We start from the raw sequence: 26,679 nt of genomic DNA on the forward strand, positions 1-26,679 counted from the left end.
TACAGGGAAAGAAATGTAAGAAGAGCCTAAGCTTGAGAGGCCATAAGCTATGATGATGATCAAATCAGTAAACTGATTATACCTACAAATGCATTCACATTCAGAAATAAACAAATGTGAACACCACAGCAAGTTTTTCAATTTGAAGTTTTTGCTCAGAAAAAACATTAATTTTATTTAATAGTAAGAAGTAGTCATTACAGATGAATTCCCTTCCCCCCCCCCCCCAAAAAAAAATTGATGCCTATTCAAGATATCCTTTTTCAACATTGAATACAAGAGCATGAGTTGAATCAGGATGTTTTGAAACTGACTGGAAAAGGATCAACTTAGAGCTGAAGCAGGCCTTTCTCCTCTTCCCCCACTAAACCTGAACTCCAGAGTTTGTGCCAATGAATTCTTTAAAATAAGTCACTGAAAACTAACCTTATGAAAGATGCTAATAATTTTTTGTTGTTGTTGTTGTTGCAAACCTAAGCTGAAATAAATGTGCACAAAACCTCAATACTGAGGACATCAGTTAGAGGACACAACATTTGACCCAGTAAATACAAGTGAACTGGTTACTATTTTCTGCAAAGGAAACAGACTTGTGCTACCATATCATTGTCTGTCTGTCCCTTTAAACTCAGGTTCTCTGTCTTATTTCAGCCAAACTTTAAAATAAATAAATAAATCGGTACTAAGTGGGAGATGCACACAGAAAGACTGACAAGGACTAAGTTATTAAACACTGAATTGAGCGGCCAATGAGTACACATGTAATTCCAATTGTAGTTTAATATGTTATCTCTTGCTCAAGTAGGATGCTTTAAGGGAACTGTGCTTACTGCAGTAGAACAAAGAAAAAAAACAAAAACAAGAAAACAGGGTTTGTTAGTTCTGCTGCCCACAGAAAAATATGCTTCTGTTGGAAGCTATAGCACAGGAGTTATGTGGATTTGGATCCAAATTCAGGTGCTTTGGCCTATGTCTCTCTTCTCGAGAAATCATTGTACTGAGAGCGCAAAGGTAAGACTGGGAGAGCTAAAAATGGGATGCTGTATTCACCTGGACATTGTACTTTCAGCTACCAGGAGAGAAGCACAGTAATTGACAAATTAGGTTTGTGCTAATATCCAAAGAGATTCTGATGGACACCTCTTTAATGGTTGCAGACCACAGACTTGGGTTACCAGGGCCTTGAAAGGACAGAGAAATATGGAATACGCAATGGCAACACAGTAGCATACATGTGGTCTAAGCGGTCCCTTTGCTCTAAGACACATCCAGTGCAGACAGACCTGACCACAGTGTCAAAAATTCCTGGATTACATTTTGTACTAACCTTCTCTGTACATTTACAGCCATCTGGATAGTCCACAAACACTGGTGCCAAGATCCCACTGCACTGCTGTAGAGCACCTGCGGTAAGATCCATAAAGCAACAGGTTGGCCTAGGCCATTCTGTCATGAACACAGAAGCAAAAGGAGATGTTTTCCATCCACAAGGTCTTAAGGCTGTCCTAGAAGGAGAACAGAAATTCAAATAAGTTTCGAATTCAGTTCTGGCAGAGGTTGAGGTAAAAGGGGAAGGGGAGGAGAGTTTCCCAACCATTTAAGACTTCAAAATCCAAATTTTTTGTGCAAGCAAGAAGCCAAAAGACTGCTGCTAAAAAGAGGCAGTGAACTGAGCCTGTGAGAAAAACAACATATGCAAACTAAAGAGGAGAGGTGGAACAACAGTCATCAAAATTTTGTAGCCTTTCAAATGATATGATCTGAGTAGGAGGACTGCCTGTCCTCCTAAATAAGCAGTTATCTATTTTTGAGTTCTATATATGTTGCCCTCTATCCAATCATGAACACTTAGCACAACAAACTTTACTCTAGACAAAGCTAGAAAACAGCCTCTCTATGGTTCACATTCACATGAGCAGCTCTGGAGAAGATCATTATTCTGAACTGAATTTTTCCATATGTATTCTAGTTTATAGATGTAGGGCTTCTTTTGTTTATTTGGGGGGTGGGGGTTAATACATTCTTTCATCTCTTGCCTACAATTTAAACATCAGTATTTATAATGATAGCTTTTGTAAAAAAGGTGTTACTAAACTAACAGACTTAAGAACTATTTTCCTTTTTTTTTTTTTTTTTTTTTTACTTTAACAAAACAAACTGACACTTGAAAAATGATTTCTGAGCCTTTCCAAGGGTTACCTTTTGAATTTTAGCCATACTTAATGAAACAACTCCTTCACATCTCTCCCTTCACCCAGTAGTGTCTGAAGGAATTTCTAAACAGCTGAAAAGTGAACAAAATATCTTGACAGACAAGAGAAAGCAGATTTTTCCATTTTTAATGTAAGTGTAACTTGCCTACACTTAAGTAATATTTGCCATATAGTATGAGCTCATTTATCCTATTTGCCATATTATATATGAGCCTACTAAATTACACAAGTTTACCACTCTACCTGCTTAACGGATGGCTTTCAGTATTGCTTGTCTAGATGAAAAATAACATACAAGAGAGGGAAAAAAAATAAAGATGCTGACATCTATGATAACTTGACAGTATGGAGGAAATACATAGTGAGGAAAGCTAAGATTGGCAGTGGAAGAAAAGGCATTTGTCAGCTGCTTATTCCAAAACAAATTATTACTTTACCTGCCTCAGTACAGAGATAAGTATAATATTTGACAGTGTCTTCATTTTTTCATATCATAAAATAGAAAAGGCAAATGCTTCAACTCATATTTTTGTTCTGCATCTGACAATAGATTACTAAAGTACTAAAACTATTCTTATTCTATCAGTATGCATCAAGCAGTTTTATATCCACTGAAGTGGCTTACAGCCTGAGTTTTAAGAGAACTTGCTAAGGATCTCCCAGAAGTAATACAATTTTTAAACAAATCTGAACAAATAGAGAAGTTTCAAAGGGCCAGAAGAATACAAATGTAAAAGATGACCCAAGGCACAAACAGCAGGAGACCTAACATCAATCACACAACACTTCTGGAAAGGTAGCAGTCAAGTGTTAAGAGATCATGACATAATTCCAAAAAGATCCAACCATCATTTTTTCTAAATCAAATTATTCACAGCCTTCACAACAGTTAAACAAATGCAGACTTCTATGAGACATCTGACTAGGCTCTACATATTATAACATGCAGCACACAAATTAGTGTTGCTTATGTTAAATTAGCTTTTTTGTATCACTTTTCCTCAAAAAGTACCTTACAGAGGTGGACAACATGATCCAGTTTTACAGATGGGGAAACTGGGAAAAGAAGTGATCTGCTGCTCACTACTGGATAAGCTGCTCGCAAAGCTGGGACCAGGTTTTCTTCTGTCCAGTCAAGAGCTTTAACCCAAGTTCATCTGATCCATTTAACTGTTTACATGAATATCCATCCTTTAGTGATTTTGCTAATAAATGCATTTTTTTTTCAAAGGATCCTAAGAAGATATGCTCTTTGCTCACTGCTGTCCTGTATCAGTTCATCAATAACTGAACAGCAACAAAAAAACTGCAAACAAACAAGAAGAACATTGAAAGCAGAACACAAAGAATGGTCCATGCTGCCATTAATAAGGAAGGCACATCTATCAAGGGCAGATGTTCCCTTTTTTGTGGCCAGCTTCTGCACATTTAAAGGCTCATCTTCTCCCTTGATCTTTTCTTTAGATTATCAAAAAAAGAGAATGATCATTTAATCATTCTTTCTGCAGATACCATCATTTCTAAATCCCCAGTCATTACTATTGCCCTCCTGCGGCAAATCAACTGTGCCTACATCTTTCGTAAAGTACAATGGCCAAAACCAACACAGTACTTTAATGTTACAAGACAGAACAGAGCAGAAGGCTCAGCTGTACATAACCTCCAGATTATGCCACTGTTTATCCACACCAATACATACACACCTTTTCTTTCTGAAAAAAATGGCTTTGTTAGCTTTCATTTAATGTGTAATCTACTGTTTGTCCTAGACTTTTGAGAGGGGGACTACTTAGCAGTTGTTCCCCATCCTGTATTTTTATGTTATTTTGACCTAAACATAATGCACTTAGCTTATTCTACTAAACCATATCTTATTCTTGCAGGCCATCTTTCTAATGGTCAAGATTCTTTTGAATTGCCATCTGGACTTCATATGTACCTGCATTTATTCCCAAATTCCTGTTGTCTTCAAATCTCATAATCATACTCTATTCCATTATCCAGTTCATTAACAAGAACAATAAGCTGAAACACACACACAAAACCCCATACAATATTCTCTCCCTTTCTGAAAGTGAACTACTGAAAAATAACACTCTGGCTACTGCTAACCTAATGATTTTACACACATCCTAAAACAGCTTTTATCTAGGCCATGTTTCCTTAGTTTGCTCTGTAAACGTATCACATGTGGCTTTCCCCCAGTCCACAAGCTTCCTGTTGTAGAGGAAGTTAGACCGGTTTGACTCTGTGTTTCCGATCTTCACAGTAAGGCTTGCAAGTCTGCATGTTCAGAGAGAATACAGTCTTATAGACAACTACATCTCTTAAGTATGTTTCCATCATGGCTAGATTTTTCCATTCAATCCTGTCAAGAACAAAAATTAAGGTACAGTATATATACTATACCAGATGATTTTCTGATAGTTCAGAGCGAAACAAGAGACATCTTTAATCCAGAAAAAGGCAAAAAGAAACCAAGGTGAAAAAGGTGCACTGCACCCTTCATTTCCTTGATATAAAATGTAAGTTACTCAGAAAATATTTGCAGCCTATAGGCACTGTTGATGTAGACAGGTAGGTGGGCTGGAAGACATGCACACCAACAACAGACCACATGTGAACAAAAAGGAGAAAGCATCTGTTGCAATAATAATGGCTTTAAAAATTTCAGCATTTTAATTTAACAGACCTCTTCTCAAAATAGCAGTTGTGAGTAGTTAGACTAAGGTTACCAGTGAGCACCAGCTTTCAACGTTCCTTACTATGTTACACAGTTCCAACTGAAGATGTTTCCTTTAAACTGTCCATATAAATAGTCTACAGACTTAAAGTGGAATTTTGGGAGCTCGGATTTCGAAATTTGGAAAAAACAGCATCCAAGCAGCTTATGCTTAGAAGGCCTCACATCAAATCCAAATATTTTATAAAATGAAAATTAGATAAGAATGACTGTAAACAGAGATTTTCCTTGCCGATCGTTTACTGTTCTGTTTTATACTGCTGGATATTTTGGGTGACGCCTTCAACGTTTTTAGTTTTGGGTGATCATTAAAAGAGGGAACTAAGGATTAAAATCCAGGTTTTTTTTAAAGATCCATAAGAACAGGAGTGTATACAATATGAAAAATCAAAGCAATGAGAGAACTCCATAAAGACAGACAACTCTTACTGAGAGCCAAATGTTCTGTCATCACATGCACAAAACTCTCTGCAAAAATGCTAGGGCACTCACTCTACAGTGGCGCTTGACAGTCCAGAAAGGTATTTTGGAGAATAAAAAAGTGACACATCACTGGAATCCAATACTTGGAGATTTTATTTAAACCTAAACAAATTTTAGCCAGCCACTCTGATACAAAAATAAAATGTCATGGCTTTATTCCATAATTCCCCCGGCTTCATTTTATACAGAAAGATAGGAAGGGAAACAATCAGTTGAATACATCTTTCTTAACTGAGACAATACAAAAGCTTTTCTGCATGCAATTTCTCAGAAAAAAAAATTAAGATTTATAGGCACCATTTATAAAGTCAACAAAATCATAAACACGCTTAAAAGGTTTAAAGCCACTGTCTCCCCAAAACTTACAAAAAAAATCGCCAAGATAACAGTTATTCCGATTAGGCCGACATCTGAAGTGCATGCCCTTACTTTTCTTGGCCTTCATCAGTAGGTCATTTACTAATCTAGCAACAGTTCTGGCAAGTGCAGCCAGGCAAACAACGCAACAACGCCTTCCTCTCGCTGGCCTCTAGCCACCCTCTGTCTTTTGGGACACTGACTCAAAGCAACACAAGCCAAAATTAGTAGTTTATGAAAGGAACCCAGAGTGACTAAACACACAGTTTTTCTCTAAGTAAAGATTATTTTTAGAAGTCACCTATAAGATGTTACTTTTTTTCTCCAATCAAAGCCACAGAAAAGCTTGTTTTCACTTTGCTGAGTACTACACTGCTGGAAAGCAAGGCAAAAGAGAATTAAAAATACAAGACAATCTACTGTTCTCAACATTAAAATGCCTACTATCATATTCATCATCATTACTATTAAATCTCTTTGGACTATTAGAAATATTTTTTCATAATTCCAACAGCACCTATATAGGATCAGAACTCTAAAAAGATCAAAAGTTATTTTCACAGCCTCACAACTGCTCTCCAGAAAGACAAAAATTTGCATTTCAGGAGGAGCACTATCAGTCTATAAAAGGGATGGAAGTCTTTTCGAACCATCATGATACAAAAACATTAATAACAATCAGCAGAAACAATTTATTTAAATAGCCTCAATGCGCAACAGTCTTAAGTATGAGCATAAAGCATCAATGATCCTGGCGTGCTTGCTTTTAGTAGGACTGCCAACAAAGAGTTGTGTGTTGACTGCTCGGAGCTGGCAGACTCCCTCTGTACCTCTTCTTCAGCCACCAGGGAACACTACCCCCATTGTTTCACCAGAAACACCAAACAACAAGCAGAGCTTCGTATGGAGGATGTGAGCCACGGCACAAATGCAGCAGACACCTCTCTGCTCCTTCAGCTGAGAAATCATTTGCTAATAAAGGAGCAGAGAAATCAGTTACACAAAGTAAGATTTACAGTGTCAACTACAAGATTTTGTGTGTGTGTTTAAATAGTGGGTAATTTAGTTTTTCGGTAATATTTCCACTGTAATGGGCTACTGAATACTTTAAGACTGAACTGTACTTCCTTCCCAAAACCTCCTCCTCCTATCCTATCCCACAGTAGTCCCAACTCCAGAAGTCTGTCTTCTCTTCCCCCAACCCCCATCCATGAGAGCTCAAGTGAGGTCAGCAACAGATGCAAGCCCCTGATATTATAGACAACATGCTTCTCATACACAAAGCACCAACCTCAGTCGAGGCTCACTGGGAGCTCACTGAGAACACCACCACAAGAGTGCCATGAAGCTCAGGAGGCATCAGATAAATATCACCTACAACAACAACTCAAGAAGCCTTCTCCCTCAAAAACCCATCAGTATGGCAACAGCTTTAATCAAAGCAGCAGTGACGAGGCTGAAACATCTTCCCCCTCCAGTATGGCAACTGGCATATCAGCCCCAGCTACCCATACAGGTACGTGCATGTGCCATGTGCATTTTCATGGACCCAGAGTGGATTTCCTGGTTTAGTTTTTATGAATAGGGCTTGACTTCCACTTGCAGAGTACTGCTCTTTGCTAGAGAAACACACACGGCATTAACACCAGTAAACTAACATAATCAATACTGCAAAAACAGACATGTCCTTTAATGGAAAATATGTTCAACCTTTTCTGATGAGGCAATAAAGAACAGAAAAGAATAAAGGGCCCAAGCCTATTAACTAAAAGAAAAAATCTGGCAAAGATAGCGCACACTTATGTAATTATGAATACAGAGCAGTTAAATACATACTTAACTATGAATATATTAAAATCAATCTGACCTCACAAATCATCAGTTATATAGCAGGTCCTACGATGACCAACGGTGTCTTCAACACTGAGCAAAGAGCTTCAAGAAAGCTCTCACCTATATTCTCCGGTACAATACATGCAACAGAATAAACCACAACTCCTCATTTTCCAGTCTGATGCAAAAAAACAGCAGGAAACAGGGGGAGGGTATGGGAGAACACACTTTAGAAAAAAATAGACCTAAGTTGTCATACGCAGATTCTCCATTTCCATTAATGTTTTTTAAAGGAACTACAGAGATCGAGATAACTACAAAGATTTTTCCATCACCACCTAGATGATCAAAGGAATACAAAATTATGGGCACTCAAATATGCCACAACATGCTGCTCTAATGTTTCATAAAAGATCATAACCTCAGCCTTCTTCAGGCTAAGAAATCCATTTGCAAGTGACATGAGCAACAAGCAAATTATGAGATAATAAAATTTACAGCAACTCTGTCCTGCAAGTAGAGAAGTGGAACTACAGATTTGTTTTAGCCAAAGGTTTAGTTCTTTCTTGCCTGAAACTCAAAATTAGTACTTGATATATTTCAAAAGTCTTAATTTCATGGAAAATTACGGAAGAGGAAAATAAACATTCACGTGGCTGCCAGCAAGTTTGAAGATGGCGCACTATTGTAATAGAGTCTACAGCATATTATTGAAAGTTAACATACTTTCTCCCCACCTGTTTTCACTAGAGGTATCTAAGCAACAACCTGAGACTAACCCTTCACAATGGTCAGTGCTTAAAATTAAATCAGTTACTGAACTGTAAAAGTTCAACATAAAAAAATGTCAAATTTCCACAATGCTTTTCAACATTTACAAAGGATTTCAATGATATAATATTTTCTTATGAAGACAAACAAAGTGCTAAGTGGTAAAAAATCCCCAATGTAAAACCATTGCTTCACACACCTCATTATGTCTGTTTAACCACAGAGAAATCATTTATTCTAGCAAACTGCACAGGAAAGTCTACTGTCTATTCAGCTCTGTACCTTCATTGTGAAAGAAATATAAATGTTTAACAGTACTTACTCTAAATGAAATCCTTTACAACCATATACAGAACTAGAAAAAGGCTATTTATATATTTACTAATTTAGGAAGTAAATCTAACCATAAAAAACAAGTTAAATAGGAAATATTCTCTTGCAAAATGTAATTAGCACTTGTTCATCAAAGATGCAAATGAGAAAATTGCACTCTTTTCCTTTACTTCTCAGGGGACTGAAGTTCTAAGGTGTATATACAGGGCTTCCTAAAAGCTTGTGGACAAAACAGTGCCAGCTGTTGAAAAGGTGAACAAGCAGATCACAACTCTAAAGCAAGTCCAGAACAACGCACTGCTTATTTAAAAGGAGTCTGGTTCAGGGAACAGTAAACTTACAGAACATAAAAGTAAACTTTAAAAGAAAGGTAGCATAGAGTACAGAAGTAATTTGTACCACCCCTAGAAAAAGTCTAGTCTGCTGACTCCGGTTCTTTGAAAACATTAACACTTCAGTTAAAAGCAAAATTTTGTAGGGAGACGTGCAGAAGGGAGTGGAGAATGAATGGTCTGCTGCCTTCTGTCAGATTTGAAGTATTTTGGTAAGACTGTCAGTGTCAACAGGAGACTATATACCCTAAAACAACAAATTGCTTAAGTGAGCATATGTCTTTCCATATATAAATAGTAACCTTCCCACAGAAATTCTAGTTTCAGATGTCTTCATCAGTCTCCAAGCAAAGCTCTACTGCCTGCAGCAGCATCTGAAATTTGGCTGAGCTGATAAATGACTATCATTCCCTATTTGCAAGAGTAGGAAGATTGCTCCCTCCCACCACCCCCATTCTTTTTTAATTTCTTCCACTCTTCTAGGGAGCAGGCAATCAAGCTAACATTTTCTAGCTTCAGGTGAGATACTAGTTCCTATTTCAGGAAGTTTCGTTTGTAACAGAGGGACATAGGAAGTGTTATGTTACCAAATTTCAAAAACAATGCGTTCAGGTAGTAATACTGACCCTAATTTCTTTCTTGTCCCCTCTGTAAAATCAGTAACGGAGAGCTGAAACAGAATACTGCGAGCTATTAATATTATCATAGCAAGGGTAATGAAACTGTGGCAACAAATCCAGCTTTTTTAAATTAGCTTTTCTAAAATGAATTAGTTTTTCTAAAAAACAGCAAAAAAGCACATTGCTGTTTTAATGCAGTCTTTAGCACTGCAGCAATCCAGCATGAAGTTTCCCAAATTGTGCTGCAAATCTTAAGATAAGAAATACTCTGAAATAAGGTAAGAAGTAATAAACTCTGAAAATAAATGCCCTGTTCCACTGAGTTTACTAACTGCTGAGCCAGCCAGCTGTTCAAACTGCTTTTCTTTTCACACATACAAACCCAAAAGATACTGAAGTATCGAGGAAAAAAGGTATCCAGGTTACATACACATCATGCCTAAAGTCAAGTCATAATTATAAACACTGAAAATTAGCACTGCAGCTCAAGGAAAGCATTATAATATCCCCCAGTCCCCAAGCATTTCTTCCTATCCCCACAACATTTCCTCCTTTGTGATAACACTGCATTTAGATATGGGTTAAAACTAATTTAGCAAAAAATGAGCTGCAATCCAGACTAATTTGAAATCCTGTTCACAAGGAAGTAAATCCAGATCTAAGGAAGTAAAGAGTAGCAGGGTAAAGAGGGAGAAAGACTGTTTTCTTCAGCAGCAGTGGCAGACTGGTGTGCTCACCAAGCTACAACCTAATTCTTAAATCTCAAGACTTGCCAATGCTGTTTCATTAAATCTCACAGGCTTGTTACTTGTTAATTATTTCTTACATTTTCTTCAGCTGTTTGTTTCTCCGTCCTCATTTGAAAAGCTCTTTAGCAGTTACTGTGGAGCAGGAATATCCTGAATTACATCGTAACAGCACGAGGGAGGGATTATTAATGTGATATCTGGTAAACTTCAGGTCTTGAGATGCCTTCACTACTGGAAGTCTTCATCAGCTATTCTAATATAAATTCAACCATTTAACATTTTCCATAAACTGAAAATACATCAACCATATGAACTCTTGCTTCCCTAAAACATCTAGCTGCTTCAGGGATGAGGAATAATTCTTACTTGAATGTTCTAGAAAGGGATGAAAGAGGAAGCTGCCAAACAGAAGCCTATCTTAAGGTGTCACAGCAAAAGTTAGCTAGCAACAAGAAAACATCCAGGATATTTACATTCTAGATCAACCCCCTAAAAATAAAAATAAAATAACTAGTGTGTCAGCTAGTACAGGTGATTGGTACTCTGTGAGAAAGCGCAGGATATAGAGAGAACCGTAACTTATACAAGAATAAAATCTGAACATTTAATGGCAGATGTTACACCATAGAGCAACTTCACCAAGCACCAAAATACCAAGCATGCTCAGAAAAGAAATAAATGAAGACATTGTTTAAAAACTTAGCTAAATATAAAATGATAAAAAAAAATATTATGAATGTATTTTTGTTCAACCAATAATGAATTATTCCTTTAGTAAGATGGGAAACTCTTTGGGGCTACTGTATTGTCTTACACCACTTAATCCAAAACAATGTTTAAGCTGACACCAAGAAAAGCAACTATAAAGTTCTCAGTGTTTTTGTGCATTTTGTGATAGGCCAGGACAGAGCCTGCCAACTCATTCAGCTCTCAGATCAACTGTTTATCAAACTTGTACCCTTAGCAAACCATTTCTTAACATTGGCTCACATGGAAAGTATCAACTAACCTTTTTGTATACACTAGGAAATGTGCTGTATTTTTTTTTTTTTTGAAGAGAATCAATTCCAATTCATCATTAGTAGCTATAGAAACACTGCCAGCTGAAAAAGCATTTTTAAAATCTTCTCTGCAACTGGAAGCTTAAGACTTACAATTATCTCCCTGTGAGGCTCCCACCAAAACAAGAGACCACCCATCAAAATACCTAAGCTAAACTGTCACAGTGTAACACACGAATACTTAGCTTCAAATTACTTTGACAGAAAGTTAATAAGGACTAACTTTAAGTAGCAGCTCTCTTTTTCAAACTATTTCAGCTCATTATTTCAGATTCTGAAATAATTACAAGCTGAGGAGCCAGCAGTACAGTATTTTAATATTCTGTGACCCAACTATATATTTACAAGGCTTTGAAAAAAAAGCCAATGACCCATGAACATTACCACAATGAATGGAAATTTGGATGTAACAGGATGTATTATATTACATGTAATTCATAAACTTTTGTTAATATGCTAAAAGGAGAGCAATCCCAGTTAGGCAAGTCAACAAAAAGACAAAGTTAATATGCCATTAGCAACAAATGAAGAACAGTTAAAAGACACCTTAAGACAACCTATACTTTAACTTATGATATGCTCATTTCATGACTTGAAGCAACCTCTCCTGCTGATTACCTTTTTGAAGTTCTTAAAATGTTACAGTGAAGAAACAGCAGAAAATTCAGGTAAAAAAATAATGGAGTGAATGTATAGGTACCAACACTTAAGAATATACCAAACTCGCATTAACTTCTCATTTCTTAATAACAATGAAGTACTTAAAATCATTTTGCTTATTCAAGAAAGCAGGAGAATATTAGTACAAACAACTACACTGTTATTTGAGGGAAGGTAAGCTTTTCCTAATAGTTTCTGGAATATCACATTGTAGAATACATGTCCACCAAAGAAACTAAGTCATAACTAAACATCCAGCAGTGGAATTTGAAGAAAGTCTGACCAGACCATTGCTTTATTAATTTTTGCATGCAATCCTTCTGCCCAAGAAGCTGTCACACTTCTGAAGAAATAAGCCTTAATTTTCTAAATGAGTAAGGTATCTGGTTTAATTTTAAGGGAGAAAATATTAGTTTGAAGAGAGTGGATTGGAGCTTCTTTTGTTCCTTTTCCTCAGTGTTTGGAAAGTAACTCAACTAGATTATCACATGCCCTAATTACATTGGCTTACGTACTTTACATGTATGAACAATATGTTAATCTTATCTGTATCTTGTTTGCAGTCTGCTTTCCTGCTATTCTCTTTAGCTTTTCAAGAGAAGAACAACATGAGATACTACACCTAAAAATAGCCACTTTATGAGCTAATTATCTCTTCTATGAGCAGATACCAAACTATTCCCATCTTATAAAAGAATATTCAGTAAACCCATATTTAGAAGTTTACAAGCAAACCATGGAAGCTTTGTGTTGGGGAGAGGAAATAACCAACAACTTTTAAATGCAAGCAAAGTGGTTTAACTTACAGCAGCATGTTTGCCTAAAAAACTACCCTGTAGCAGCAGCTGGATGCTTCTTCATATTTTAAAAGGACCAGCTGCAGTAGGAGCAAGCAGCACATTGAAAAATATCTTTGGGAAAGTTGATGCTTAGCAATAAATTACAGTGTATCTTCAAGCAGCCCTTGCTACAATAAAACAAGTTATCTTGCCTTATGAAAAGCAGAAGCAGGAAGCCTGACTTCCCATACCTTTCTGTCACCAGCAATAACCTAAATACCTTGCCACTATCCCTTATGAGCTCTCCTTTCTCCCTCAATGCTCAAAACCTCCATGCCCCACATAAGACTATATCATCTTTCCTATGTCTCTTAATTACCAACTCAGCAAGAGGTATCGCATGCTATGACTTGTTCCAAGGTTCACGTGTGCCGTCTGGTCAGTGAAGACATGGCTCACTGGTCAACCGGCTGGCCAAAAGGGAACAGGCAACTGCTGAGCTTGCCCCGTGGCCTCTGTCAGGAGCAGTAATTTGTGTCTCTTGTGCCCCAGCGCTCATTTTCTCCAAACTTACAGCAACTTGGTATTTTGGGGACTTCTGCCTCCCCAGCAAGTGTGACTAAAAACAGCCTATGAGTTATTTGGGGGGGACAGAGGGTGATGGGAGACTGAAGGTGGACAGAGCAATCGTATCAATGCAGTTTTCTCAGGAGACCAAACTGAATACAAAGGTGTCGAATGGCAACCTCCCTACTCCTGCCAAAGTAATTTTGATGTTTTACTGGGGCAAGGATTCACCTAAACACTTTGCTATTAGCTTTTACAACACGGACATTAGCAGAGCATGATGTTGCCATATTGCATGTACGATACCAGTCTTTTAGCAGAGAAGCTGCAGGCAAAGAACAGACCCTAGCTGATGCTGGTATAGCTAGGCAAATGCCTCTTCCATTACTTGAAAACCATACATTTGATCCAGATAGATGTAGTCAAAGCAAGTGGCTCCAAATTTGTCATGCATCCTTCAAATTTTTCAGACATTATATTTTTTCTTTAGTTCTTCTCATAGCTGGAAGAACCATGTAGAAAAGAAAATGTTTGTTTATTGCTCCATTCAGATTTCTTTGTGAAGTTGTACAGAAAACATTTTCTCCACAAACCTTCACTTACAATAGATTTTCAGACATAGACACAATTTTTAAGACAGCTGGAGGCCTCTGAAAATTCCTCTAGTCTATATACAGTCAATTTCATAAGTTTCAAGCTTTTCTGCTAATGTTCTTCCATAAGCACTCAAACTGCCCATAAATAAGTTCTTCCCCCCTCCCCTCTGAAACTAATACCCTTTCCAAAAAGGAAGCTGATTCTTTAATAACTACTTGCAGAAGACTGGCTAAACTTTTCCTTGTGTCTGATGGTGACTGTTCAGCCCATGACAAGCTTCATGATCCCAGAGCAGTACTGTTCCAGTTGCTGCCACCAAGAGCCAAACGGATCCCCCTTTCTGCAGTAGCATCAACTCCAGTCGGATCTGGAATTCTTTAAACACAGCAGCTGTCACTTAGGCCACTGTGCTCACTTCTGCCTCAATATGCCTGGCCACAAATAGATTTCAAGTTATTTCGACCATGCCAGTCATCACTTTTCTGTTAAATAAATATTGCTTCCCTCTCCTGACATATCTTAGCTTGCCTGCCATGTAATACTTTGTTAAAACACAAAAGAGCTCATTAAGCCATTCAAAATGCACTGAAATATCACTAGTCAATAAAATTATGTCAAGAACTCATGTACAGAGGAAAATATAAGACATCGTGCCATTTCTGCATATTCTCCATGTACCACTAATAGTAAAACTACCTCAAACTCAAGTTACCGAAAAAAATTCATTTTACTTTTTTTTTTGAAAAACTCTAGTTACACTACATCGCTGATTTTGAAAAGCTGTTGAGCTTCACTTTCGGACAGTCATGTCTGCAAGACATTTCAAAATAGATATCAAAAAACCCACAAAGTTACAAGGAATTTATTTTGATTTGTTCCAAATACATTCATCCTCCCCCACTCCTGAAAAATTACCACATCCTTCTGAATAAAAATTAATGTTACATCCAACCACTCATTACATACTCAGGCAAGAGGAAGAAATGGAGAAATCACAAATGACAGAAAACCATAAAGCTGGTATGCTGCAACAATAATTGATGTGAGCTGTTTTAAACTAGCAATTGGCCAGCATGGGTTAGGAGTGAGGGATACCACAGCAAACGCAGGCTCTTAGAATAACATGAAATTTTTCTATGGACCAGACACAAGAAATAGGTTGTACAGACCACCCTATGGATGGAAGTTGTAGCAAATCACCATTTTATTAGCTTCTACAACAAAACATGGCTTGATTGTTATGAGAAAGTTGTTTTCAAATATTTTTACAGCCTCACAGTTGAAAATTTAGCTGCAAGGAATCTCAAAGCCCCAAATTTTGATTTGGGGATCAGTCCCTGACTTGCACACTATTAAAGTCTGGGCTCTTCTACACAGAAGCAACAATAAAGAAAACCAATTCACTTTTAAGACCATCCCATTGTGGTTTCTTTGTTTAAAAACCCCACAGTGATCCAACCTAGTGGAGTAATACAAGTGACCACAACTCCATGTTATCCCCCAAGTTGTGGATGACATGATGTACAGAAAATAAAAGGCACGGTTTTCCTGGCAGAAGTTGAGATGTTTTATGAAGTTTTTCAAAACAGTGAAGTGTGGTTAAAAAAAAAATTTTTTTTAGGCATCTTTCAAGTATACGTAACACACATGAAATGCAGAGAAACTATTGTTTCAGCCTAAAAAGTTCTTACTCTGGGGGAAAAAAAGGGGGGGAGGGCATCACAACAGTCCAAAACAGCATGAGAAAGTTTTGAGATAATCCAGAGCAAGAAAATTAAATATTATTCTACTTCTATAAATCAGATCACAGCTGAGATTGTTCCAATCTGTTTCTTGCACACAACAGATTTTAAGCATTAACTGTTTGCAGAAAAGTGATTAGTTTTGCTGGATATGGAAAAGCAAAATAAAAGATGTGATTCAACAACTCTACAAAATCCAAAAGGGACTAAAAGAAAGAAACTTGAGGGAGGAAAGAAAATAAATTATTTCTAGAAATGAGGGTTTGGGTTTTCTGGTTTTTATGTGGTTTCTTTTTTAAATATTTAATAAATCTGGTATACAAGATGACTTAGTTTCTCTTAGGTATTGGTCATCTTACATTTTTGAAAACTTACTTTCGCAGATATGATTTAGAACTGTAATGCAAAATTGGATATATACCCTGATGAGCACATTCCAATACAGAAAGAAGTTTTATGCTGGACCCGCACACACAAGGTGTGTCTCAATTCAGTGTTTTAACTGGCTCTGGTTACTCACTTTCTGGAATTGTCCATAATTTTTCTCCCTTAACATCCTTATTTCCTTTGATGAGATGACAGCGTAGTGGAATAATGGAAATAGTATTAGGAAATAGTACTTGAATCTGTAATACCAAAAAAAGGACCTTCAACTTTTAGCAAGCATACCATATGCCTTTTGAATGTATAAGTTAAGACTCTTCAGATGCTTTTGTCAGAGTAACTCTGCTTCTGCTGTACCGCAGTAAGGTATTTTTCTTCCAGCTGTACTTTTACACAACTTTATGGATTATTTAATGTTTTCTGCACTAGTCAGTCCATTAGAACTGCTGGAACTACTAGATAGTCGAGTAACCAAGTTTTGACTAACATTTTGTACAACAAAATAGTATTTCAACTACAAATATACAAATGATCTTAGACTTCATGAAATGTTAACACAGTTCCCAGCAATTGAATGAATCTATTCATAGCTGAACATCAAATACAGACTTTAAAGCATGCTAAACCTATAACGAACACTAGTTTTTCTAAAGCTATACTAGCAATACTTCTTTTGCTTTCAACCTCTCAGAATTAGTTTGAAGGCTAGATTATGGACCATGTAGTTCTGGAACTCTGCACAGCAGGAACAGCACCTAAGACTGATGTTGATCCGTACCCTTTGAAAACACTTCAATCCAACTTTCATAAAAATAAAAGCAGTGATGCCAGAAGTTAAAACTGATTTGAAGCTCAAAAAGCATTTTTGAGAAGTATGCCATCTAGCATTTCAGCAGCTGGTGTGCTCTGTTCTGCTATAGAAGGGAACTTTGGCTTTTACAATGAAGGAAGAATTCCTACGCACCTTTCCTGCCACATTATTCTCCTAATTCACTTCAATGCCCACACAAACCACAGTAGAAGTTGCAAAAGAAACACCACCACTGAGCAGATGGGAGTTGTTTCCCACGTTCTGGAAATGCATGTAAGCTATCAGCCAACAGCTTACTCTTTAAAGCAGCCAGATACTTTAGACTGATTAAAGCTAAGTTTCAGGCAACTGCAAGTTTAACTTACTGTATTTTTTCATCCTACCTACATGTAACTCCTTCTATATAAGATCTGGTAGAACAGAAAGTGCTTAAAACTGGAGCAACGTGCAAGTTGTGGTAAGAACCTAAAGGCCTCGGAAGCTTGGAAGACAACAAAGGATTTATCATAGTTTTAACCTGCAATAAGACTCCTGAAGGTGGTGCTGTGCTTTCTTACTCCAGAAAGATATTGAACTGCACTGCTTAGTATTTTTGAGAGTCTCAGTTCAAGAAATTCTCCACAAAATGAAATATTTAGAAATGTCAGCCTGGAAAAGGACTTCAATTGTATAGCCTTTCTTTGAGGGCAAAAAGGGCTTTCAGTGACAGGGTCCATTTTGTTTGAAGGATTTGTTTCAAACAAACATTTTCACTGTATTACCTCTGTTGCACTTTACAAAGCTTAACATTTGTAACATAATGTGTATATATGTGCACTATCTTCAAAATTTGAAAACTGAAAGTGATATAGGCTTACTACACTACTAAAAAATATAGATACTTACATACCTAAACTTCTGATTTGTGAGCCCTGAAGAAAAAAATGCAAAATTCTGCAATATATTGGAAAAGGGTTAAAGGAAGTCAGACATTGCTTGCATTTTTTTTTTTTTTTAAGATAGTTTAAATATACCAGTTATTCCAAATATCTCTTTGGAACAAGACTGTTCTGGTATGCTGCCTTTAGCCATTTTCAAAGCTATCAGACTACCATTACTCACATGATACCACAGACATTACAGTTTAAAACCACAAAATGATCTAAATAAAATAAATGCTCTTGAAATGCACCCTTAACTTCTTTATGACAGTCACTATTTCACAAATTGGACATTCGAAGAAGTATTCCGATCAGCACAAATCAAAGTATTTTCTGACAAAAATACTTTCTGGAAACAATAGTCAAAGCTGAGTTTTCCATTTAGAATTAGGATTCAGCTTCTGTGTTTGAAAGTGTATCAATCCCAATTAGTCTGAGTACACAAGGAACTGAAAAGCAAACAAATCCATTAGTTTAACTTTAATGAGTCCTTAAAGATATATTTAAAAAAAAAATGGCACTGAATGTTCTCTCTCCTGTGTATTTAATGCAGCAGTGTCAGAAGCAGAATATACACAAATTATTCCAGGTTGTTCTTAATGCTAAATTATTCATAATAGTAATCAAACTGATGAATGTCACAGAAAGAGTGAAAGCACAACTGACCAATCACTTTTCATCTACAACTAATTTGCACTTGCATCATCCTAAGATTCAGAAGTCTTTTTTTCTTTTTAGGAAAAAAAACAAAAAAAAAAGACAGACAGACAGATACACATACACGAGCATTACCTAGAAAAGTTAAGTGACCACATGAAATTACAACAGCTTGTCACCCACTTCTGGCAGGGTTGGGAGAAGGCTTTATGCTTGGTCCTAATTTTTGTCCTAGTCCTGGCTGCCACTGTTGAACTCATTTTTGAATACTGTTGTGGAGACATCTGATTAAGACCAGTAACAGATACCTCATTCGCTGTATAGAGGTCCGTGGTCATTAGGTTAACTTCTCATTCTTAAGCAAGTGATCTCCTTCATTTGAATATTAAATGGGTGCCTCCAAACCTTTTTCCCTGCTGACAATCGATTCCGGCCCATTACCAATATTCCTCACCCTTGTTTGTTCCTCACAAACCCTCCAAAGAACTAAAATGTTTCCCGGTCTCTCTCTCTCTCTCCCCAAAAGAATCCTGGTGTTATCACCTCCTTTCTAATTCTCAGTGTAATTCTGATTATCATTTACAATTTGCACTAAAACATTGCTAGTATACAAAGTGCGGGTGTAAATGGCATGGAGAAAGACATAATAATGGCGACTTATGATTATAACACAGTAACCAGATTAGGTTCCAAAATTCTGCAGGCTCTGTTCATCTCAACCAAGCTGCACCTGTAAAACGAGCACAGTACTTCCATCTCCTGTAGAACTACTCAATATAATGTATTTATGCACTGCGATATTATCATAAATAATTTCTGAGGCTGACAGGAAGTGGCAGCTGAAGCTCTGGACTCTACCGTGACATACTGTTAAAAAAAATGTCAAAGATCATGTATATCCTGTTGCTTGCCCTGACAAGTTTTCATAGGCAATTTGGATGGTGAACATTGTGCCAATTCAACTATTCCACACAACTGTGATGACAAATTTTGTCATACGACTTCAGCCACAAATCAGAATTCTCTCACATGAAGAACTATTGGAACTTAATACAAAAGTAGTACCACATCCTGTTACAAAGATATACTACTTGCAAGAAAAACGTTAGGTAAGAAATGTACAGTAAGAAATCTCACAAAAAAAATCTCCCAGAGGTTTTACCATTTGTGCAGCTTAACCAAAACTAACACTAATGAAAATAGACTTTCCAAAACATTTACCAGTGTTAATTACACCGTGTTACAATTTGTAAGAGCAGTTCACCCGTTCCACCTCCAAAGGAAGCTAAGGCACTTTCACTGCAGAACACTGAACTGATCTCTTTGATAAATTTTCTAACAGAGTAAAGGTTCCCAAAGCTGACACTAGTATGGCACAGGGGGGTACAAAACCTCTTCCCCCCTGCATTTGGAACAAATTTCAGAGCAGCTGTACTTCAGTTGGTCCTACAGTCTGAAATTCCATAGCAACAAACTGTTGCTTCATATTGTTCTTCACTAACAGTACAGTACACTAACATTTCACTAGTCACTACACATTAGGTCCGTATCATGTTACTATATACTAGCGAAGACAGTAACAGTGTTACTAATAGTAACCGGATTCTTCTGCAAATGTAATAAAGGCAAAAAGCTTCAGGGACATCATATTATGTAGAACAGTAGTCTATACAACAGATAGCCCTCATCTCCCTACCCATATATATTTTTTGAATGCTGCAAAATATCTAATAAAGGAAGAATGCAAGCTGAAACTATCAGCAAGAGTTGCAGTGGACATTAAATACTGATTCCAGCAAAAAAGCACCCTTACAAAGCTCTAACTATCCATGATAACTTTTCATTCCACATAAATAATAAAACAGACCACTCCACTACAAAAAAAAGGGGAAAAAAATAAAGTTTTGAAGGCCTTTCACAATCAAGTCCCATATCACCATTATCTAGCATTTAAAGGCACGGGGAGGGGGAGGAGGGTTAATGCTTGAAAATTAACTGCTGGGTAACAGAAGCAAGGGTGAGAAGTGATAGCAAGCAAAATAATCACAGACCACCTTATCAAGGGAACCTTTTCTTAACTGACCAGCTTTCCATGCACATCTCCCTTCAGCAACAACTGAGGTTGTCAGCCAAAGACATCTTTTTACAGTTACTGCTCAGTTCCATCGACCTTTCAAACAAAGATACAAGAAATCAAAGACATATTTCCCTTAAGAAACTATGAACCGTCATTCAGTAACCTGTGTAGCCCAGGGTTTTAGAATTTAAGATAATTCTCTTTAGTGGATTATAATCAGACCTTTATGTGAACCTGATGTTAAGAACGCCTCAAGGAATTAGGAGTTATAATAACAGTACACATGTAAGATATTTATGCAATGTTCAAAGTCACAAGCTTCTAGTTTAACTGAAAGTGAATGCCTCTTAAGAACCTCTGTATTTCATAACGTAAAGCAATATTTAAGCAATCAAAAAGTAAATAATAGTGCAGTTAGCGAGCTTTTTAATACATTAGCTAAAAGTATATCAATTCCATTGATTTTTATGATGGGCTTTTTTCACATAATGGACCAAGCTTGCTAGAAAGATTCTAAAAGCAAAAAAAAGGCTTTGCTAGAATTAGCAGAAGATGGTGTCAAAATGCTTTTATGACAAGGACACAGTTAAAATGTTTTATTTGGGGAAATTAAATTTAGAATACTACTGGCAAGAATAGATTTAGTGCTAAACTTGAGTAAAGTCCATGACTGCAACACTGCAGACATTTTGCAGATTTCAATCATATTTTGTTTCAAAGAATTTGTTTTATTCCTAGCTAAGAAACAGGAAGCTTAGACTATTAATACCTAGCCAAACTTCAACATGACAAATGGTTAAAAGCAGGATGCTTCAAGGATCCATAAAGCAAGTGACACTTAAAGGCACTCATTAACAATCTGGAAAAGAAAGTAGAAAAGTAACAGCTATATAGGTTAGTCAAGGACAGAAGACCAGAAACGTAACCAACGGACAGCTGATCAGCCATGATGTACATGTAATACAGCAGCATATGAAACTCAAAGCCAGTAAATATAAAAGTAGTAGTACTGAAAAACAGACTTATTAATACAGTCAGCAACACTCTAAATTCAATACATCTAGTATAAAAGAAGTGGAACTCAAAGATGACCTCTGCTCAATCCGAGAATATAGTTCTTGTAAATTAAAAACATCAGGATTCAAGAGGACCAATGACGAGCACTAGCAGAGGTATGGTATCTTCATATAAAATTAGTGGCTCATTATTCACCACTATCCCAAAAAAGGCTGCTGCAGGATTAGATCAAGTATCTGAAGAAACTTGTATGAGCAGAATTAGAAATCTGTATTGCTAATATGAAGAAAAGAATTATGAAGCAAAACACGGAAAAGACCAGTTATAACTAGTCTAAACAAAGTAAAAAAAGGAGAATAATTTACACCTCAGAAAGTAACATGTGGCTCGGTGAAAACTGGAAGTAGACACTTCAGAGCTATGCCTTTTAATAGAATGCATAACTAAATATTCAAAATCATTTCTACAGTGCATTTTTAAAAACAAGACTATTTCAATAGTCAAAGAAGGATTGAAGGTTGACATGTATGAATTGTAGTTAACAAAAACCTGGAACAGAATAAGGAGTACCACAGTTCAGGATTCAAGTCTACTTCTATCAAGTATTAGTATAAGATCTGAACTAAGACAGTAGTATTCAACATCTGCCTCCTATAACACTTCTTAAAACTATCTGTAACAAGGTATTCATCCAGATAAACTCTGAATAAGCTCCACTGTGACAATTCCAATATTCAAGCCACTGTGTTGGCCAGAACCCAAACTGAATTAAAGTTGGACTACTGGGGGGAGAGCGGGGAACAGCTTCCAAGCAAACTTTCAAAATCAAGATCCTAAAAAGCAACGCTACAATGCAAAACATATGATATAACTTCACCTAATCGATAGCACTTCAGACTTCCAGGTTTTGGCTAATTCCATAAAAAATTAAAAATTCCAGAATTATTGTTCAAAGCAATTGATTTATGAGTATGAAAAAGTACAGTTCTCAAAAGCACCACTCCAATTTTTAGAGTGAGTTTAAATATATCTTACACCAAAAAAAGTGTTTTTAACTTTCAGGCCAGGTCTATTCATTGTAAGCACTCAAGGCTCCCAGTACAGTCAAACCTACATCTAGAGACGGTTTCTGCACTTCGGCGCAGAAGGTCTTTAAAGAAACAGACTGGGGAAGATGGCAAAACTGAAGACCCTGCTGTGCTGGTCCTGTAAATCAAACTTCAACCTGCCAGGTGGATAGTCTGAGACTTACCACATGCACTACAGTCTCTAAAAATATAAAAAGGCAAAATCTGTCAAGAATCCCTTGTCTCGTGAACTAAACCTAATGTAATTTAAATTACATTCCATTGATTTAAGTATTTGGAAGTACCCTGTTTTTAGATGAGTGCCCCTGGAAAACTACTTTTTGTTCTTATTTCAGAGACTATCACAGAAATAGCATGATGTCTGAAGAAAGAAAAGTATCTAACAACTTGACAGCTAATACGCGGCTTTACGATGTGCATGCGACAAAGGAAGGACAGAACCAAAGACAAGGAAGTTCTTTCAGAAACAAGAGAGCAGGATGCTGTTTTGGCAAAACAGCAATTTGGCTTTGAAATGTATACTGAAATACCTCCATCCTTTCTCTGTATAGCTCATTCCTGGACATGTTTTAACAAGTCCAGTTTGAGATGATAAGGATAACTGGTGGGGGGGGAGGGGGTGTGTGTGTAAATTTTTTTATATAAAAGTGGAATTGCACCACCTCGCCACTGGGCTATGCAATGACTGTCACATGGTATTTTTAAAACATTGCCATGACTTTCATTTGTGTCTTTGAATTGCACCGTTCCAAATTAAGGAATAAAGTAGCTTCATTCACACAGTTCACAATCTGAAAAGCCAGACAGCATCCAATAATAGTTAAAGTGTTATCATTATCACCTTCACCTCAAGGGTGGCTCATATGCGGTGCCCTTGCCAGGTACCATTATGTATCATTTCCTGATGACAACCATGCTGCCACAATCTCCCCATCGACAGTCATTTGAGAAATATTCCTCTCTGATTTGCATTCATGTTTTATGGACAAGATAAGCCTGACAAAAAGCAACAAATTCAAATTCAGAGTGCTAGCAATACGACTTAGAAAAGGCCAACATCACAGGAGGACATGGACAAAATCCCAAGTCACAGAAAACGACAAAGCTGGCACTGGAGAGTGAAATGCTTTCTCCACTATAAACAACCCTTTGTATTTATGAGAAAAACGAGTTTTGTGGTGTTCCAAGTGTTCAGAGTAGCATGATCCTTGACTGCGTTTGCAAAGGAGCTAAGTTAAGAGCAGCAGTGTATAAAAACAGTTAGTTACATAGTTTTGGCTTTGCGCAGCTGTGAGCTAATGTTCATTTACCGTTCGTGTACTGCCCACATAGTTTATATATACGTAAGATGCTGGTTCGATAGTCATAAAAGTTATCTCGCTCAGCAGCTGCTGCACAAAAACATATTTCCATTTCAGTATCTCACCCCTGTAAGCGCACAAAGTGACAGGTTTGGGGACTGCCAAAACCGAGCAGGACCTAAAAACGTGGCCATATTTAATAATAACGCGGGGAGGGGGGCGGCAATGGACACAACGTGACTTCTGCTTTCCCGGAGCGCAGGGAGGCACCAGCCCCCGCCAACGCGGTACGGCCACAGCAGGACCAGCGCGCCTCGGGCAGCGGCTGGCACGGGAGCCTGAATTTTCCGCGCCTTCATGAATGAATTAAGAGGAAATAAAACGAGCCCGATCCGGATCGCGCCAGAGAAAAGTCTGAAACATGCCGCCCCACGTTACATAACGACCACCGTAAGCGGCCGCCCGCGAAGTGACAGCGGCGCCGGGCCGGCGATGCTACCCCGCGGCCCCCCTCACTGCCGAGGGCGGCAGCGGGCCGCCCCGCCGGCGGGCAGCGGGGAGGCGGCGCCCCCGGGCCCAGCCCCGCCGCCCCCCGCCCGGCCGCTGCCCGGCGCGGCGGCAGCGCGGCTCTTCCCCTTCCTGCAGCCCAGCGTCGCGGGGGGGGGGGCGGCGCCGCGCGGCGAGGGAAGCGGGACGGGCCGCGCCGCCGCCGCCCCCGCCTGCACTCACCTGGCCGCCGTGGCCGCCCGCTCCTGCCGCCGGCCGCCCGCGAGCGGAGCGCCGCGGCCTCAGTCCTGCGGGGGGCGGCGGCGACCAGCCGCTCCCGCCCGCCGCCGCCGCCGCCTCGCGCGGAGTGGAGACGCAGCCCGCCTCGCCGCCGCCGCCGCCGGGCTGCCGGCCGCGGGCACCCGGCGCCTCCTCTTGCCGCCTCGCTCCGCAGCCAGGAAAGGAGAACTGCGCCGCCGCCGCCTCGGCCCCCTCTTCCTGCGCCCGCCGGCGCGGTGCGGCTACGCACAGCCCCGCGGAGCAGCCGTCGCCGCCGCCTCCCTCCGCGCCTCGGGGCCAGCCGCTGCAGTCCCCCGGCGGCGCCCGCTCCGCATCCCCCGGCGGCAGTGCCTCCGGCCGCCCCTCGCCGCTCTCCCGCGCGCCGCGGCCGCCCGAACGCTCCTCAGCGCCGCGGCTCCATCCCCGGCGCGGGGGCGGGGGGCGGGGCGCGGGGCCGTGGCAGGGGGCGGGGCGGGGCGGCTGCGGCCGCGGCGCGCGGACACGTCCCGCTGCCCGCCCGCGCCCCGCCCCGCCGCTCACCCGGATGTGTGCGCGGGCGGGGGGTTGGCGGCGCGCGCGCGCTGCGCAACGGCTCTGTGGAGCGAGGCGGGCGGCGGCTCGGCGCTAGGCTGTCAGCCGCGGCCGGGGGGCAGCGGCGCGGCGGGGGGAGCCTGCCCGGGGCCGGGGGGGCGTCCGAGTCAGCGAGCGGGAAGTGCGGGCGTTGGCGGCCTGGCCTCTCCCCCGCGGTGGTGAAGCAGCGGTCACCGGTGTCCTTGGTGCTGGGCGGCCGCGCAGCTCAGGCCGTTAGGGCAGATGTGCTGTGTCTGCTGCTGGTAAACGGCATCCACCAGGGCAAGAGAGCGTGTCGAGGCACTCCGAGTGCTGTGGGCCTCGGCTTCTCCTCGTCTTGTAACTACTGTATGCAACACCTGTACTTAAATATACATATAAAACACTTTAGGCTACTAATGCATTGCTGCAAGCAGGGGTTGCAGCTTTGTACATGGGTTTGTGCTTTTTCTGTGTCATCGCTGCTGCGTTGGCATCTGCTACGCCCACAATTAAGCACACCTTCAGAGTCAGTCTGGTCCGCGTGAACACACACGGACTGCTCGTCTCACTGTCCCTCCCCAAGCTTTGTGAGGGGTGCTGCCCGAGGCAGCCGCGCAGGCACCTTCCAGGGCCACGCGTGGCTTCGGCAGGGCTTGCGCACCGCTCACGTGGCACACCGGTGGCCATCTCAGTACTCACAGCCGAAAAGGTGCTGCATGGCGTCCTGACAGTGTAATGGGCAGTGTACCTCCCGTCAGCAGCAGGCTCCGAATGATGCAGCAGGTTGCAGCCATGAAACCTCACTGCAGCAGCAAAAGGTTAAGAAGTGTGCTAGAAAACTACCTTGAAAACAAATATGTACTGGACATTGGAATTCTGGGAGGTGTTTTGCCCTTTCCCACTCTCAAATTTTGCTTTTTAAAATTTACAGATCAAAGTTTGTATGTCCTCTTTGAAAAGTCTAGCTAACAAACAAAAGTTCAGTGGAGAGAATACTGGGTTTTCCTGACAAGTAAATCTTAGTCTTTGAAATTATGTATAACCTTAAAGACGCATTTGTTTACACAACACAAAACCATGCTGTGCTCATTATAAACATATTTTAAAAATTTCTTGGCAGAAACCCTATATTCTATATACAATTTAAACAAGGCAGGGGAAAAAAAAGTAAGGCATGCAGACAAAGTTAAGCAAGTGCTTAACTCGTACTGATGCTTCCATTTATTTCTCTCTTTCACGATCCTGCTATTCAGACACTGACTGGTTG

The 26,679-nt window shown here is 39.5% G+C and overlaps 1 protein-coding gene across 6 annotated transcripts in view; it reads right to left on the reverse strand.

Moving 5' to 3' along the window:
* GALNT1 (polypeptide N-acetylgalactosaminyltransferase 1) overlaps nt 1-25,320 on the reverse strand; it is an 87,650-nt gene extending 62,330 nt beyond the window's left edge. For 5 of the 6 annotated variants that reach the window (XM_064506720.1, XM_064506715.1, XM_064506718.1 and 2 more), the window contains exons 1-2: nt 24,825-25,320; nt 1,328-1,505 (exon numbers count right to left, since the gene is read on the reverse strand). In XM_064506720.1, coding sequence (XP_064362790.1) covers nt 1,328-1,340 — 13 coding nt within the window. In that variant the 5' untranslated portion in view covers nt 1,341-1,505; nt 24,825-25,320. The remainder of the gene's footprint in view (nt 1-1,327; nt 1,506-24,824) is intronic. The other variant, XM_064506719.1, reaches the window with a different exon arrangement.
* Nucleotides 25,321-26,679: the final 1,359 nt, after the last annotated feature.

This window comes from Dromaius novaehollandiae, chromosome 2, assembly GCF_036370855.1.
Source record: "Dromaius novaehollandiae isolate bDroNov1 chromosome 2, bDroNov1.hap1, whole genome shotgun sequence".
NCBI classification, from domain to species: domain Eukaryota; kingdom Metazoa; phylum Chordata; class Aves; order Casuariiformes; family Dromaiidae; genus Dromaius; species Dromaius novaehollandiae.